This window comes from Coregonus clupeaformis, chromosome 1 (genome assembly GCF_020615455.1).
Source record: "Coregonus clupeaformis isolate EN_2021a chromosome 1, ASM2061545v1, whole genome shotgun sequence".
Classification (NCBI taxonomy): Eukaryota; Metazoa; Chordata; class Actinopteri; order Salmoniformes; family Salmonidae; genus Coregonus; species Coregonus clupeaformis.
The window spans coordinates 44,876,499-44,894,227 of record NC_059192.1 but is presented as its reverse complement, the minus strand read 5'-3'; the positions used below and the strand labels follow the sequence as shown (position 1 = coordinate 44,894,227).

The 17,729-nt window shown below is 40.9% G+C and overlaps 1 protein-coding gene across 1 annotated transcript in view; it reads left to right on the top strand.

Annotated features, from left to right (window-relative positions):
* The first annotated feature begins 3,861 nt into the window (after positions 1 to 3,861).
* LOC121582704 (gamma-aminobutyric acid receptor subunit pi-like) overlaps positions 3,862 to 17,729 on the top strand; it is an 82,022-nt gene continuing 68,154 nt past the window's right edge. Inside the window, exons 1-2 of the mRNA XM_041898724.1 lie at positions 3,862 to 4,063; positions 12,640 to 12,729. Of these exons, the coding sequence (XP_041754658.1) occupies positions 12,674 to 12,729 (56 nt within the window). The 5' untranslated portion in view covers positions 3,862 to 4,063; positions 12,640 to 12,673. The remainder of the gene's footprint in view (positions 4,064 to 12,639; positions 12,730 to 17,729) is intronic.

Below are 17,729 nucleotides of genomic sequence, written 5' to 3'. Positions count from 1 at the left end.
TAACATAGCATCCCTCTCTGAGCAGGGTGTTTAAGTAGGATAAACTAGCTAGCTGCATTCACTAGCTAAGTAAGTGAAAGTGAAAAATATATAAAATATAACTAGCTCTATCTCTCGCTTCTCCTTCACTTTTGAAGAAATTAATTTATTCAAAACTGTTCAACTATTGTCTTTCTCTGTGAGTCAACTACTCACCACATTTTATGCACTGCATTGCTAGCTAGCTGTAGCTTATGCTTTCAGTACTAGATTAATTCTCTGATCCTTTGATTGGGTGGACAACATGTCAGTTCATGCTGCAAGACCTCTGATCGGTTGGAGGACGTCCTCCGGAAGTTTTCATAATTACTGTGTAAGTCTATGGAAGGGGGTGAGAACCACGAGCCTCCTAAGTTTTGTATTGAGGTCAATGTACTCAGAGGAGGACAAAAACTAGTTGTCCTCCAGCTCACAAAATGGTGCTACCCTACAAAGGGCCGTTGAGGCTACTGTAGACCTTCATTGCAAAACAGTGTGTTTTAATCAATTATTTGGTGACGTGAATATATTTATAATGAACAAAAATATAAACGCAACATTTAAAGTCTTGATCCCATGTTTCATCAGCAGAAATAAAAGATCCCAGATATGTTCAATTTTTTGGTGCACAAATGTGTGTCAAGGCGTCAGTGTAATGCGGTAGGGCGAAGTCAGGCGCAGGACACAGAGCTAATCCAAAAAACGTACTTTACTCGTAGGTAATAGAAAGAACAAACCTCCACGCAGGGAGGAACAAACCTGCTCACTTATGACAACCAAAACATGAAACAAACACGCACAACACACAGTGTGAGACAGAGGGTTAAATAGGGAAGACATAACTACATGATGGGAAACAGGTGTGACCAATGAAGACAAAACAAGTCGAACATAGAAACATGGATCGGTAGTAGCTAGTACTCCGGTGACGACGAACGCCGAAGCCTGCTCGAGCAAGGAGGAGGGGCAGCCTCGGCTGAATTCGTGACAATGTGTTTACATCCCTGTTAGTGAGCATTTCCCCTTTTCCAAGATAATCCATCCACCTGACAGGTGTGGCATATCAAGAAGCTGATTAAACAGCATGATCATTACAAAGGTGCACCTTGTGCTGGGGACAATAAAAGGCCACTCTAAAATGTGCAGTTTTGTCACACAACCCAATGTCACCGATGTCTCAAGTTTAGAAGGAGCATGCAATTGGCATGCTGACTGCAGGAATGTCCACCAGAGCTGTTGCCAGAGAATTGAACGTTAATTTCTCAACCATAAGCCGCCTTCAACGTCGTTTAAGAGAATTTGGCAGTACATCCAACCGGCCTCACAACCGCAGACCACGCGTAACCATGCCAGCCCAGGACCTCCACATCTGGCTTCTTCACCTGCGGAATGTCTGAAACCAGCCACCGGACAGATGATGAAACTGTGGTTTTGCAAAACCGAACGATTTCTTCACAAAATGTCAGAAACCATCTCAGGGAAGGTCATCTGCGTGCTCATCGTCCTCACCAGGGTCTTGACCTGACTGCAGTTCAGTGGGCAAATGCTCACCTTCGATGGCCACCGGCACGCTGGAGAAGTGTGCTCTTCACAGATTAATCCCGGTTTCAACTGTACTGGGCAGATGGCAGACAGCGTGTATGGCATCGTGTGGGCGAGCGGTTTGCTGATGCTAACGTTGTGAACAGAGTGCCTCATGGTGGCGGTGGGGTTATTGTATGGGTAGGCATAAGCTACGGACAACGAACACAATTACATTTTATTGATGGCAATTTGAATGCACAGAGATACCGTGATGAGATCCTGAGGCCCATTGTCGTGCCATTCATCCGCCGCTAACGCCTCATGTTTCAGCATGATAATGCATGGCCCCATGTCACAAGGATCTGTACACAATTCCTGGAAGCTGAAAATGTCCCAGTTCTTCCATGGCCTGCATACTCACCACACGTCACCCATTGAGCATGTTTGGGATGCTCTAGATTGATGTGTACGACAGTGTGTTCCAGTTCCCTCCAATATCCAGCAACTTTGCACAGCCATTGAAGAGGAGTGGGACAACATTCCACAGGCCACAATCAACAGCCTGATCAACTCTATGCGAAAGAGATGTGTCACGCTGCATGAGGCAAATGGTGGTCACACCAGATAGTGACTGGTTTTCTGATCCACGCCCACTTCTTTTTTATTTAGGTGTCTGTGACCAACAGATGCATATATGTATTCCCAGTCATGTGAAATTCACAGATTAGGGCCTAATTAATTTTCCCTTATATGAACTGTAACTCAATCAAATCTTTGAAATTGTTGCATGTTGTGTTTATATTTTTGTTCGGTGTAGTATAGTTTTATCTAAAAATGAGAACTTTTTTAAACGTTTGACTATTTAAAAAAAAAAAATATTCACTGAGGAGGATGGTTCTCCCCTTCCTCCAATGGTGTACACTATTTAATGCTAACACAAAAAGAGAACTTGGTATTCAACAAGAATGTTATATGGTAAAACTAACATACAAAAACATTCAGTATGAACAGTGTAGCACAGCTCAGTGTGTCTCATTGTGTCTCAGGTGTAGTAAAGTGCAGAGAACTGCAGGTACATATTGTTACACCAGATAGTGTGATTTAACCAAAGATTTTTGATATCCATTACTGGGAGTTACAGGATCGGTACTGTTTGTTGTAGCACATATAATTTTCGACCAATCTTATCTTGGCGATACTGTGTTAGTCCTCAATTTGTGGAAACAGGAGTCTCATAATATGTCTGTGTCCAGTTGCATGGGGTCAGTTTGAATTGAGAAAATGCTCCGTTAATAAAATAAATACTTTTTTTTACTCCATGAAGTAATCCAACAAAGTGTACGCCGCCATCTTCTCTATTTCAAGTCTTCTCTCATTGATCGAGACAGGTGGGTGTCCACAGCAAAGTGCCGCATGTAATACTGACAGACACCTGTCTCGATCAATGAAAGACTTGAAATAGACAAGATGTTTCATAATCACACACAAAAAAAGTGCCACGCTTCATCCATCAGACGCTACACACCTTGGCAAAGGATGCCCCTTCTGACATTTATCCCTCCCGTACTTTCTATGCCTGTGATATGTGGTTGTCCCACCTAGCTATCTTAACATGAATGCACTAACTGTAAGTCCCTCTGGATAAGAGCGTCTGCTAAATGACTAAAATGTAAACGTAAAATGTGATTACTTCAAAGTACCAATAAAGCAGAAATGGTGCATTACGCGCTGTGTATCCAATTTATAACGATGAAAATCTTTCATAAATCGTATTTTCTATGTATTTTCAGAGTTTAGTTAGGCCTACATGTAATGGAATAAATACATTTACAGCCTGTTATGTAAAGTGTTGGCTAATTTAAGAGTAGGATGGCTTCAGTATGCTCGGATGTTGCCATCACAGAAAACGACTATAACCAAATGTTATATTAATTTCTAGTGCCCTCGGCTGCTTTGGGCTTCAATAATTTATACTGGATATATGCTTTGTTCTACAAAGACATTGTCCCTGTGCTGAATGTGCAACGTGAGATGATTTTGCCATTGTGAAAGTAGCTTCCCAATGAAACAAATTGATTCAAGTGCGCCCACTCCCTCACATAAACTATAGGATATGCTACGACTACGAGTAACACTATCCAATGGTGGAATTAATGTTAATTGTTTTTTTCATCAAGGGTATTATGAATAGTGGACATAAATGAATTAGTTCTGAGGACTCCAAGTGATTTTTGGTGACGTTAATCTCACGAAGCAGCTGTAGGGTTGGTAGGACTGTTGGTCGTCATTGCGCAAGAAGCAGCCGCGCGACTCTTCTCCTAGTTGACGGGAATTCGCTGACACCAGTTGTTTTCGCGCGCAGATGTACGCACATCAGCAGATGCCGCCAATAGAAAAACTGGACTGAAGTGGGCTACCAGTTACAACTGATTTGAATGCTAAGGACAATTCGGTGACACGGACTTTTATCGCTAGTATAAGCTGAACTGTATGGCATGCGCTCGGCCACCAATCGCTACAGGTAAGGAAGTATTTCGACAATTGCAATATGATACAACCGACCCTCGAAGTGTGGCATGTACAATGAATGCTTCTAGTCTTTAGTTTAAATGTTTATATGGTTTAGTAAACCTATCTTCAATCAAAGGAACATGCACAGTCTGTCTCGTAAATTGAGCCTATAGTTTGTTTCCAGCCAAGTCAGTGCGCTCTGCTAAAGCAGAAAGATTTTTGAATGGTTTGCCAGTTATTTTTGGACTATAAAAAGTCATAAACAATCGTAAATTAACATTAGTTGTATAAAAGTGAAGCACTGAACAATTGCCTATCCCATCATAATGGAATTATAAATGCATCTCCTTAATAGCGTGAGAACAGCTTTATAGGGATTGAGTGAACATTTCATATTCATCCAGTATTGGGATTTTATTGTGCAGGCGCAAAGGGCTGCTTGCTGTGTGTGTGTGTGTGTTTGTGTGTGTGTGACTAGATAGGCTGATGGGCAATCTTCAAAAAGGGCTTTAGCTTTTGAGATATCCCTTCCAGCGGTAGAACAAAACACAACCATATTCTTTCACATATCTAATGTCTCCAATTTATGAAATGGATGGTTGTGAAAAAATATTTTACTGCAAAAGTGGTTAAATTGACATAGTCCAATATGTCTGCCTGAATCCAACAATACCTTCCTGAATCTCCCAGTCTGATCTGGAGTTGCCGTACACGTTGCGGTACATGAGGCCACGCAACAGCCAAAATGTCATCTGGAAAGTGCTGGCGTGCGTTGCCCTCACTTGCCCTCACAGTGCCTTCAGAAAGTATTCATACCCCTTGACTTATCCCACATTTTGTTCTGTAACAGACTGAATTGAAAATTGATTTTTATTTAAAAAAAATTATCTACACACAATACCTCATAATGACAAAGTGAAAACATGTTTGTAGAAATTTTAGCAAATGAATTGAAAATTAAATACAGAAATATCTCATTTATGTTAGCATTCACAACCCTGAGTCAATACATGTTAGAATAACCTTTGGCAGCGATTAAGGCAGTGAGTCTTTCTGGGTAAAAATGTGGAGGCCTTACCACTAGCCTAAGATTGGGGGATGTGTGTAGGCCTTAATGTTGCACTTAAAGAAAGTGTGGGGTTAAACTATTTCTGGGTAGCCATGCTTTATGTTGAATGCTTGATTGGCTATTACCAAGGGCAATATTCACTTTGCCATTGCGGTTAATTAGAACATTCTATTTGGGGTCAAGACATCTTGACAAATTGCCATCACCATTTATGCAGTTGAATGATTTTTGGAACCAGGGATTTCAAAGTGATATGACATGACAGAAATACATTTCATACAGCCCCTCAGGATATGTGTGGACATACATCCATGTGTGGATGGGTGCACATTAGTGGAAGTGGTTGTTCATGTGCTTATGGAGTGGAGGATTTATATGTTTTTTTCATTATTACTAGCCTATGTAATGCAGGCAACTCTTCTCATCATGTCACGCCCTGACCATTAAATGCCTGTTGTTTCTCGTTGGTTTGGTCAGGGCGTGAATTTCTATTTGTATATCTATGTGGTGTATTTCTATGTTGGCCGGGTGTGGTTCCCAATCAGAGGCAGCTGTCGATCGTTGTCTCTGATTGGGGATCATACTTAGGTAGCCATTTTGCCTACCTATGTTGTGGGATCTTGACTCTTGTTTGTGTGTAGCCATTGTGAGCGTCACGTTACGTTGCTTTTGTTTTGTCGTGTATTAACTTAGTGAATAAACATACATGCATTCCACGCTGCACCTTGGTCCAATCCTGTACTCAACGAACGTGACACATCACTCAACAACAAAAAAATGTATACTAAAAACTTGGAAGTCAGTCAATCTGCCATCATTGACACAATGGAAAAATCAAATTATTTATTATTTAATATATTGAAATAGCATGGGCGACCAAGAAAAACCTACATTTGTTCAATTTAAGGCCAAGTGGCAAACAACAATGCAGGCACTAGGGATGGGGGTGTGAGCATGCAGTTCTGGGCAGTTGAGATGTAGTCATTGTTTCTGTGTCTGTAAGTTGTTGTTTGTATGTATACGTTTGTTTTTGCAGTACAAAAAAGGGGGGAAAAAATATTATAAAAAATGTAATGCAGGCAATTATTTATTTGGTGCATACAATTGATTGTTCTTATCATGGGTAATTTCCACTTTAGCCTTTTGCTGTTACCCATAGGCTAAGAAGCCTATCAGATTAAAGATAGCTGTCAGTGGATGGCAAGAGTTCTGAAGCAACAAACAGCTCTTGAGTACATTGATGGTGTTTCATTTTGACAAGTAAGATTGACATATGTAATCAAGTATTATATACAAATGAGGTGTCAGGTCTGATTTTATCCAGAAAGAAAATAGAAACACTTGAAAGGTCCCTCTCTCCCAAATATACTGTATGCATGTTTGTGATTTGAGTAACAGACAAGACAACTGCCTCTGTTCCAGTGCAGCTCTGGGAAAAACACAATGTTCCTTATTTTTCTCAATTTTTTTGTTTCAACAAATCTCCACGACGGATGCATAACCAGTTTCAGCACAGACTTAGCTCTCAGTCAGCATACCATTGAAAGAGGGAGTAGGGAACCGAAATGAATGAGATTAACATTAACTGGGTTGTGCAGAAAGATGATGGAAAGGCCCTCTCCTTATCTTCAAAACTCCAGAGCTCAGAATGTCATTATCCCTTCCCATCCAGAGTGACAACATAGCAGATTTAAGAGAATTTTAAAAAGTCAACCAAAGGCAACAAACATGTCTTGGAAGATGCACAGTGGTGGTTTCTTTCTTTTTAACTGTCTGGTTAGGGACTTATTTTTCACTTTGTCCTTCATTTTATCTGTATATCTCCCCCTTTGTCTCCCTGCTATGCTTGTTATATACTGTCTGAGGTGTGGATAGAGACTATGCCCTGTGCAGACATTACTCTGCAGAATGGGTGGTTGGGCAGTGCTATGAGATGATGAGGTCGGGGTGCAGCTGGGACCTGGAGGGTGGCACAGAGTACCAGGTGGCTCATCTCTCCTGCCATATTCAGATTGATGGGTCTCATCTCCCAGCCGCCCACTCTCTGGCTCAGGTGCATCATGAGAGTGAGGGTCAGGAACATTTGGGTTTGAGCTGACCTGGCTGTCTCATCTGTGGCCCTCTGTGCCCTGTCTGACTTGGGACGGTGCAGTGGCACTGTCATCTCTCATCTGTGATGAGATCTGACGTCATAAGTCCTCTTTGTTGCCAACCCCTCCCTCAAGCTGTCACAGTGTCCAGATTCACATTCAAATCAACTGGTTCCCCTCTGGCTTGACTTGTCAGGGGTTACATGGGAACGATTAGAGGTGAAAGCTCAACGTTTTTTTTATAGTGATATTTTATTCAACAAAAAGTATTTGATTGTCTTCTTATTTTTCTTCTTATTTGATCGTTATTATTATCATCTTCTTCCTCTTCTTCAAAACTACCACCACCAGCACCACCATTTCAAAAAGCAAGTTTCTTCCCAACCATATTCAAATCCCACTCAAAGCCTGCAGATTTCCCATATGTTTTAGGAAGCGAGAGCAAGTCCACAAGCAGCCTTACGCTGATGCAGGGTGACGGGAGCGAGATACTCGTCTGGAATGATGAGGAATATAAGTCAATTAGAGACCAAATCAAAGCGTCTGAACTCTCAGATGAAACAGAGTGTTGCATAGGAGAGGGATCCGCTGTGGCTAGTCGACTGCTCAGACAAAGACCTCAGGGCCCGCTGTGCCTGTAAGAGAGGCGGACTGGGCTGGTGGAACGTATTTCTAAAATGACTACATCAGCTCAGCTCTGAGTGTGGGAGGTAGTGGGTACTAAACTGAACAAAAATATAAACACAACATGTAAAGTGTTGGTCGTATGTTTCATAAGCTGAAATTAAAGATTTTCCATACGCACAAAAAGCTTATTTCTCTCAAATTTTACATCCCTGTTAGTGAACGTTTCTCCTTTGCCAAGATAATCCATCCACCTGACAGGTGTAGCATATCAAGAAGCAGATTAAACAGCACGATCATTACACAGGTGCACCTTGTGCTGGGGACAATAAAAGGCCACTATAAAATGTGCAGTTTTGTCACACAACACAATGCCACAGATGTCTCATGTTTTGAAGGAGCATGCAATTGGCATGCTGACTTCAAGAATGTCCACCAGAGCTGTTGCCAGTTCATTTCTCTACCATAAGCCGCCTCCAACGTTGTTTTAGAGAATTTGGAAGTACGTCCAACCAGCCTTCCAACCACAGACCACATGTAACCACGCTGGCCCAGGACCTCCACATCCGGCTTCTTCACCTGCGAGATTGTCTGAGACCAGCCACCCGGACAGCTGATGAAGCTGTGGGTTTGCACAACTGAAGAATTTCTGCACAAACTGTCAGAAACCATCTCAGGAAAGCCCATCTGCGTGCTCGTCATCCTCAGCAGGGTCTTGACCTAACTACAGTTTGGAGTCATAACTGACATCAGTGGGCAAATGCTCACCTTTGATGGCCACTGGCATGCTGGAGAAGTGTGCTCTTCATGGATGAATCCCGGTTTCATCTGTACTGGGCAGATGGCAGACAGTGTGTATGACGTCGTGTGGGCGAGCTGTTTGCTGATGTCAACGTTTTGAATAGAGTGCCCCATGGTGGTGGGGTTATGGTATGGGCAGGCATAAGCTACGGAGAACAAACACAATTGCATTTTATCGATGACAATTTGAATGCACAGAGATACCGTGACAAGATCCTGAAGCCCATCGCCGTACCATTCATCCACTGCCATCACCTCATGTTTCAGCATGATAATGCACGGCCCCATGTCGCAAGGATTTGTACACAATTCCTGGATGCTGAAAATGTCCCAGTTCTTCCATGGCCTGCATACTCACCAGACATGTCACCCATTGAGCATGTTTGGGATGCTCTGGAATGTGGTGTACGTCAGCGTGTTCCAGTTCCTGCCAATATCCAGCTACTTCGAACAGCTATTGAAGAGGATTGGGACAACATTCCACAGGCCACAATCAACAGCCTGATCAACTCTATGCGAAGGAGATGTGTCGCGCTGCATGAGGCAAATGGTGGTCACACCAGATACTGACTGATCTTCTGATCCATGCCCCTACCGTTTTTTAAAGGTTTCTGTGACCAACTGATGCATATCTGCATTCCAAGTCATTTGACATCCATAGATTAGCGCCTAATGAATTCAGTCAAATCTTTGACATTTTTGCATGTTGCGTTTATATTTTTGTTCAGTGTTACTGACCGCTCACTCTCTCCCGGTTGCTTGGAGATATATTGATCTATCGATTTTAGAGGCTTAATTTAAACTATGTTGTCTGGCTTCTACATATAATCACAGTTTTGACAGTACAAAACGGAGCTACTCACTCCCCATGCGTCCTATCAGTACGTGCATGCGCCTCCTGCATCCCTGTTTTCAATACCTATTAAAATCTCACCTTGCGAGGATAACGGCATGGCCTTTTTCTAAAATGTTTTATGAGATTGGAGAACACATTGAGAGGGATCTTAGACTATTGCTCCATATACAATCTTTCCAGATTCTTGATATCCTTTGTCTGCACTTACGGATGCCCTCTTCAGGTTTTCAATCGGGTTTCAATGCGGTTCGAGTCAGATGGCCATTGCAAAATCTTGATTTTGTGTTCATTTAACCATTTATTTGTGGATTTTGATCTGTGCTTGGGTTAATTGTCTTGCTGGAAGATCCACTTGCGGCCAAGTGTCAGCCTTCTGGCAGAGGCAACCAGGGTTTTGTCTAATATGTCCTGGTACTTGGTAAAGTTCATGATGCTGTTGACCTTAACAAGGGCCCCAGGATCAGTGGAAGCAGAATAGCCCTATAACATCAAATATTCACCACCATATTTTACAGTAGGTATTAGGTACTTTTCTGCATACAGTCGTGGTCAAATTTTTGAGAATGACACAAATACTAATTTTCACAAAGTCTGCTGCCTCAGTTTTGATGATGGCAATTTGCATATACTCCAGAATGACATGAAGAGTGATCAGATGAATTGCAATTAATTGCAAAGTCCCTCTTTGCCATGAAAATGAACTTAATCCCCAAAAAATATTTCCACTGCATTTCAGCCCTGCCACAAAAGGACCAGCTGACATTGTCAGTGATTCTCTCGTTAACACAGGTGAGAGTGTTGACGAGGACAAGGCTGGAGATCACTCTGTCATGCTGATTGAGTTAGAATAACAGACTGGAAGCTTTAAAAGGAGGGTTGTGCTTGAAATCATTGTTCTTCCTCTGTTAACCATGGTTACCTGCAAGGAAACACGTGCCGTCATCATTGCTTTGCACAAAAAGGGCTTCACAGGCAAGGATATTGCTGCTAGTAAGATTGTACCTAAATCAACCATTTATCGGATCATCAAGAACTTCAAGGAGAGAGGTTCAATTGTTGTGAAGAAGGCGTCAGGGCACCCAAGAAAGTCCAGCAAGCGCCAGGACCGTCTCCTAAAGTTGATTCAGCTGCGGGATCGGGGCACCACCAGTGCATAGCTTGCTCAGGAATGGCAGCAGGCAGGTGTGAGTGCATCTGCACGCACAGTGAGGTGAAGACTTTTGGAGGATGGCCTGGTGTCAAGAAGGGCAGCAAAGAAGCCACTTCTCTCCAGGAAAAACATCAGGGACAGACTGATATTCTGCAAAAGGTAAAGGGATTGGACTGCTGAGGACTGGGGTAAAGTCATTTTCTCTGATTAATCCCCTTTCCGATTGTTTGGGGCATCCGGAAAACACCTTATCCGGAGAAGACAAGGTGAGCGCTACCATCAGTCCTGTCTCATGCCAACAGTAAAGCATCCTGAGACCATTCATTTGTGGGGTTGCTTCTCAGCCAAGGGAGTGGGCTCACTCACAATTTTGCCTAAGAACACAGCCATGAATAAAGAATGGTACCAACACATCCTCAGAGAGCAACTTCTCCCAACCATCCAAGAAAAGTTTGGTGACGACCAATGCCTTTTCCAGCATGATGGAGCACCTTGCCATAAGGCAAAAGTGATAACTAAGTGGGTCGGGGAACAAAACATCAACATTTTGGGTCCATGGCCAGGAAACTCCCCAGACCTTAATCCCATTGAGAACTTGTGTTCGATCCTCAAGAGGCGGATGGACAAACAAAAACCCACAAATTCTGACAAACTCCAAGCATTGATTATGCAAGAATGGGCTGCCATCAGTCAGGATGTGGCCCAGAAGTTAATTGACAGCATGCCAGGGCGGATTGCAGAGGTCTTGAAAAAGAAGGATCAACACTGCAAATATTGACTCTTTGCATAAACTTAATGTAATTGTCAATAAAAGCCTTTGACACTTATGGAATGCTTGTAATTATACTTCAGTATACCATAGTAACATCTGACAAAAATATCTCATAACACTGAACCAGCGAACTTTGTGAAGACCAATACTTGTGTCATTCTCAAAACTTTTGACCATGACTGTATGCTTCAATTTTTCAACGCCAAATACACCACAGGTATGCATGGCCAAATAACTCATTTTCATGTAATCTGACCATAGCGCGGCCTGGAGTTTGATAAACAGCATTGGCACTTGGATTGGAACCAGTGTTTTGATCAAATTACATGAAAATAGATCTCTTTGGCCACGCGCACCAGTGGTGGGTTTGGCGTCGAAAAATGGAAGCATATGCCCATTGTCTCTAACACTAAATATACAAATATGTATTTTACAGTTATAAGGATGGTGAAATCTTATAGTTAGTCGTTTAATAAATTGATTTAGAAAAAATTTAAGTCATTTCAAGCCTTATTCACACAGTTTTGTTGAGTAGGAAATACATCATAGAAAATATTTTATAGTTTAATATTTATATCATATTTGTAATGTGCACTTGAGCTTCTGTTGTCAAAAGTGACTACACCTCAGCAATGTATAACTAGTTTTACCAGAAAGTTCTTATTATTAAATTTTTTTGAAAGGTGAGATTTTAACATTTCTTGCAGCATTACTGGCCCTCTCATGAGAAATAAAAAAAATTCTGGATGACGTAGATTACATTTTTTATTACATTTAGTTACATTTAAGAGGTTTTAAACAAAATCTCTTTCTCTGAGCAATTGTATTAGTATAAAATAATATAATAACAAAACATTTGGAGCATACAATATAGATCAGTATTTTATTTATTTATTTTATACAGTCTTTTTTGCTCCTTTATCAAGCGTGCCAATAATAATTTGGGACCTGTATGTATGTCAATTCAGTCATAAAATTACCATGGAGGTCTACAGTGTACAAAAACAGCACAGAAGACTCAGAACATATGTGATGCCCCTCAACTAATTTGAGTTTGTAAACAGCACCTGAAAAGACTGGGGTTTGGGAGTCCTTTTCACTGGATCTGAACTAAATATTATTCAGTCGAAGAACATATATGAAGTAGTGCTGGCATTGAACATGCACAAAAGCCTGAGTGTACCTATATTTAGGGATTGAGTTTTCTCTTTCCTCTTATTTCAGATAGACTTCACCAGACGCCTCCACACATCCAGCAATGATGGCTGTTCTCCGCTCTGGAGGGAGAGTGTTCATCATGCTCCTCATTAGCAGGTAATTAAGATAAGTTACAGTAGAATAGTTACAGTGACTGCCTGGGACCTGTGGTTACTATGTATAGATGCTGAATATACAGTCAGTTGACAGTATGAGACATTGTAAAAATGGTAAAATTAGGTGTTGCTGGGTCCAGTGTAAAAGATTTTCGGTAACACTTTACTTGACACCCAACGTCATAACACGTTATGACACGGACATAACCATGTCATAACAGCTGACATAACTTGTCATAACCTGTTATAATATGGTCATGACACATATATTTAGACATGTTTTAAAAATGTGTTAATGTTGTAAATGGCTATTGTAGCTGGAAATGGCTGATTTTTTTGGAATATCTACATAGGCGTACAGAGGCCCATTATCAGCAACCATCCGTCCTGTGTTCCAATGGCACGTTGTGTTTGCTAATCCAAGTTTATCATAATAAAAGGCTAATTGATTATTAGAAAACCCTTTTGCAATTGTGGGTTCGATTACAGGCTCAAAATGGCCAGAAACAAATAACTTTCTTATGAAACTCGTCAGTCTATTCTTGTTCTGAGAAATGAAGGCTATTCTATGCGAGAAATTGCCAAGAAACTGAAGATCTCGTACAACGCTCTGTACTACTCCCTTCACAGAACAGAGCAACCAGAATATAATGAGGAGTGGGAGGCCCCGGTGCACAACTGAGCAAGAGGACAAATACATTAGAGTGTCTAGTTTGAGAAACAGACGCCTCACAGGTCCTCAACTGGCAGCTTCATTAAATAGTACCTGCAAAACACCAGTCTCAACATCAACAGTGAAGAGGCGACTCCGGGATGCTGACTTTCTAGGCAGTTGCAAAGAAAAAGCCATATCTCAGACTGCCCATCTTAATATTTTCTTTTTATTGGCCAGTCTGAGATGGCTTTTTCTTTGCAACTCTGCCTAGAAGGTCAGCATCCTGGAGTCACCTCTTCACTGTTGACGTTGAGACTGGTGTGCACCGGGGCCTCCCACTCCTCTTTCTATTCTGGTTAGAGCCAGTTAGCGCTGTTCTGTGAAGGGAGTAGTACACAGCGTTGTATGAGATCTTCAGTTATGAGGTCTTCAGGAATAGCCTTCATTTCTCAGAACAAGAATAGACTGACGAGTTTCAGAAGAAAGTTATTTGTTTCTGGCAATTTTGAGCATGTAATCGAACCCACAATTGCTGATGCTCCAGATACTCAACTAGTCTCAAGAAGGCCAGTTTTATTGCTTCTTTAATCAGCACAACAGTTTTCAGCTGTGCTAACATAATTGCAAAAGGGTTTTCTAATGATCAATTAGCCTTTTAAAATGATAAACTTGGATTAGCAAACACAACGTTTCATTGGAACATAGGACTGATGGTTGCTGATAATGGGCCTCTATATTCCATAAAAAATCAGCCGTTTCCAGCTACAATAGCCATTTACAACATTAACAATGTCTACACTGCATTTCTGATCAATTTGATGTTATTTTAATGGACAAAAAAATAGTTTTTCTTTCGAAAACAAGGACATTTCTAAGTGACCCCAAACTTTATGTGATAGGCCTATGTGGCTTATATAATTATGATGGTCATAAATTATGACTCATAATGCTTCTTGACAGTGTCATAAAATGTATTTTCTTAGTCCAAGTAAAGTGACAAGGGTTGGTCATAATGCTTCATGACAGTGTCATAAAGTGTATTTTCTACAAGTTATTTAAAATATTATGAAAAAAATATGACTGTAAAGAATTCATTACAACAACAACAAAGGATTTAAGAACCAAACTTTTAAACGAAAGGAAACTTCTTGGCAGGGAAAAATCTAATTTGAAAATATGTGGGTTTTGACACTCTTATGTAGGTGTCATAACCAGCCATAAGATATTGCAATATATGTCACAACAGGCGTAAATATGAGTCATGACTGTGTTCTGACCATATTATGACAGGTTGTGACAAGTTATGTCAGCTTTTATGACATATTATGACATGGTTATGACCGTGTCATAACGTGTTATGACACTGGGTGTCAAGTAAAATGTTAACGGATTTTCTGTGTGTTTGTATGTGTGCGTGTGTGTGTGAGCAAGCGCATGTGTGTGTGTAAGAGAGAGAGATCGAGAGGGCGATTGCGAGAGAAAGATAAAGCAATTCTCCATTGGTTGTTTTGTTGAGACACACCAATACTCAATAACGAGTCCCACTGCATCACTCAAAAGCATTGGAATTCTCTACAGAAGTTTTGAAATTCACATTGACACTGCCACAGTGCTGCTGTGTGGCACCAGTGATGCAGCCATCAGCACCAGATGCACCAAGCACTGTGTCCAATCGGCTGTGCTAATGCCTTCAGGAGTTACGCAGAGAGGATGATGGGATGTTGTGGTGCATACTTGACCCTTACCGTGACAGGAACTCATCATCTTCTTGCCAGTCCATTTTTTAGCAGGCATAATATTCTCCATGCACAACTTAGGTATGTCCAACCCCCCGGGTACCACCTTATTCTGCCATAAAAAGTTGGTCCTTGGCACAGTAGCTCCGGCCACCATCCCTTCAGAGATTAGCATAGCAGCAAGAGTCCCATCCCACATGGGAGTCTTTGTCCATTTACAGATGTGATATCTTAATTTGACCACTGTTGTCGTTGAGAATTTTCCAGAAATTCAAATGAGCCATGGGATTTAAACCAATTCACTGAAAACCAGCAGTTAACTTTCTCTCTCCCTCGCTCAAACACTACTGCACCAGACAAAATATTTGTTTTCAACAATGTAGGGGTCAAAAATATTGACATCCCTAAAGATTTGTATAAATAAAATGGTCAAAAGTGTAGTATTTGGTCCCATATTCCTAGCACGCAATGACTACATCAAGCTTGTGACTCTACAAACTTGTTGGATGCATTTGCAGTTTGTTTTGGTTGTGTTTCAGATTATTTTGTGCCCAATAGAAATTAATGATAAACAATGTATTGGGTCATTTTGGAGTCACTTTTATTATTAACTATAGAATATGTTTCTAAACACTTCTACATTAATGTGGATGCTACCATGATTACGGATAATCCTGAATGAATCGTGAATAATTATGAGTGAAACAATTAGAGGGTCAAAGATCATACTCCCAAGACATGCTAACCTCTCACCATTACCAATAATAGGGGAGGTTTGCATGTCTTGGGGGTATGATCTGCCCTCAGTTCATCTGCCCTCAGATAACTGACTCCTCTCATGTTCCTGTGGCTCTCCTTGAAAGCACTAGCAACATCACTACACTGTTGTATTCTCTTTCCATTGGAGAGAACAAAGAGCAAGATAATTAAGGGGAGAGGTTGATATCACAGCTGGGTGGCTTAAAAAATGAGAATAATGCAACAGATGCAGAGTTCCATGCCTTTTGTTATGACTGGGAAATTGAATGTTGTCTTAAAGTTGTCTAATAGCTAAAACCTAGACTAAACACATGGATCAAACATGTGTATGAACTGTGAGGATCAAATACAGATCATAGGCTATCTATTTCCCTGTTGCACACCCTTTTCCCAGTTGGAGTCATGTATCACAGAATTCACAGACAGATCCCATGCTCTTTATCCAGCTATTACATTAAGTAACCCAACTGTCCATCAGAACCAATTTACAGTTCCACTGCTTCTGGCGTCCCACTGCAAATCCTCTGCACAGTGGGAGACATGGATCTGCCTCGTATTAATATGTTAATAGTGTGGGAAGTATAATGGTAGCCCTTTCCTGCAGTCAAATTACCTAGTGGCCTCATGGGTGGAATGTTATTAATATTTGTAATAATTTCATAATTAATAAACATTATTTCTATATCAAACGGTTTTGTTATATTTCAGTCTTCTGTGATGTATATAAAGTGTAAAATTGGGATGCAAACTCAAAAGTGAATACATTTCAACTCGATATCTGAAATGGTACAGGTGTCTGCTTTTTTGTAAGCCCATAACCATGTGTGTGAGGTGTATACTTTTGTTTCAAAGTAGATTTGTTTAAGACTACCAAGAAAGACTCTATGTGACCCTGATTTAACCCACTGCAGTAAAAGGTTTAAGGGATATTACGCCAGAACAAACCTTTTCTTTGGCATCCTTTAGTGCGCTTTAGATCTCTCAAAGTCATGCTAAACTGGAATTAGCTTCAATCTTCAACACTACTATCTTTCAGAGGATACAATACAGAAGCATATGTTCTACATAGGGCGATAGGTAGCCTAGCGGTTAGTAACCAGAGGGTTGTCAGTTCAAATCACGGGTCCGACAGGAAAAATCTGGTGGGAACTGAGCTGGCAACCGGAGGGTTGCTGGTATCGAATCCTAGATGTCATTGCCTGCACAACCCTCTACAACAACTGCTCCCCGGGCACCCAGTGTGGCAGCCCCCCCCCCACCCCCCTGCTGCTCCTATCCAGGATGCACCTGAGCTCAATTTCGAGTCTCATAGCAAAGGGTCTAAATACTTACGTAAATAAGGTACTTTTTTTTATAAATTTGCAACAATTTCAAATAAAAAGTTTTCGCTTTGTAATTATGGGCTTTTGTGTGTAGATTGATAAAAAAAAAAAAATTAATAATAATAATAATAATTGTGGAATAAGGCTGTAACGTAACAAAATGTGGAAAAGGTCAAGGGGTCTGAATACTTTCCGAATGCACACTATGTATGTGTGTCTTTCGGAGGGGTTGGGTTAAAAGCGGAAGTCAAATTTCAGTTGGAAATAATGGACAACACAGCTGGATGAGGCAGAGTTGTTACCAAATAAAACAATAGTAAAGCACACACTTAGCAGTAGAAATAACATTTTTTTTAGTTGATTTTTTTAATAATCTAATTCATACCTTCTCATCTTTTGGTTGTTAAAGACGTGACCCAGTCGTTCGTTCGATTAGTTCTATATTTAAAGTGGAACTGACAGCATTTTAGCAACATGAAATCTTATAAAACTCTGCTCATATACACCCCCAGGAAGAATATGGCACTTT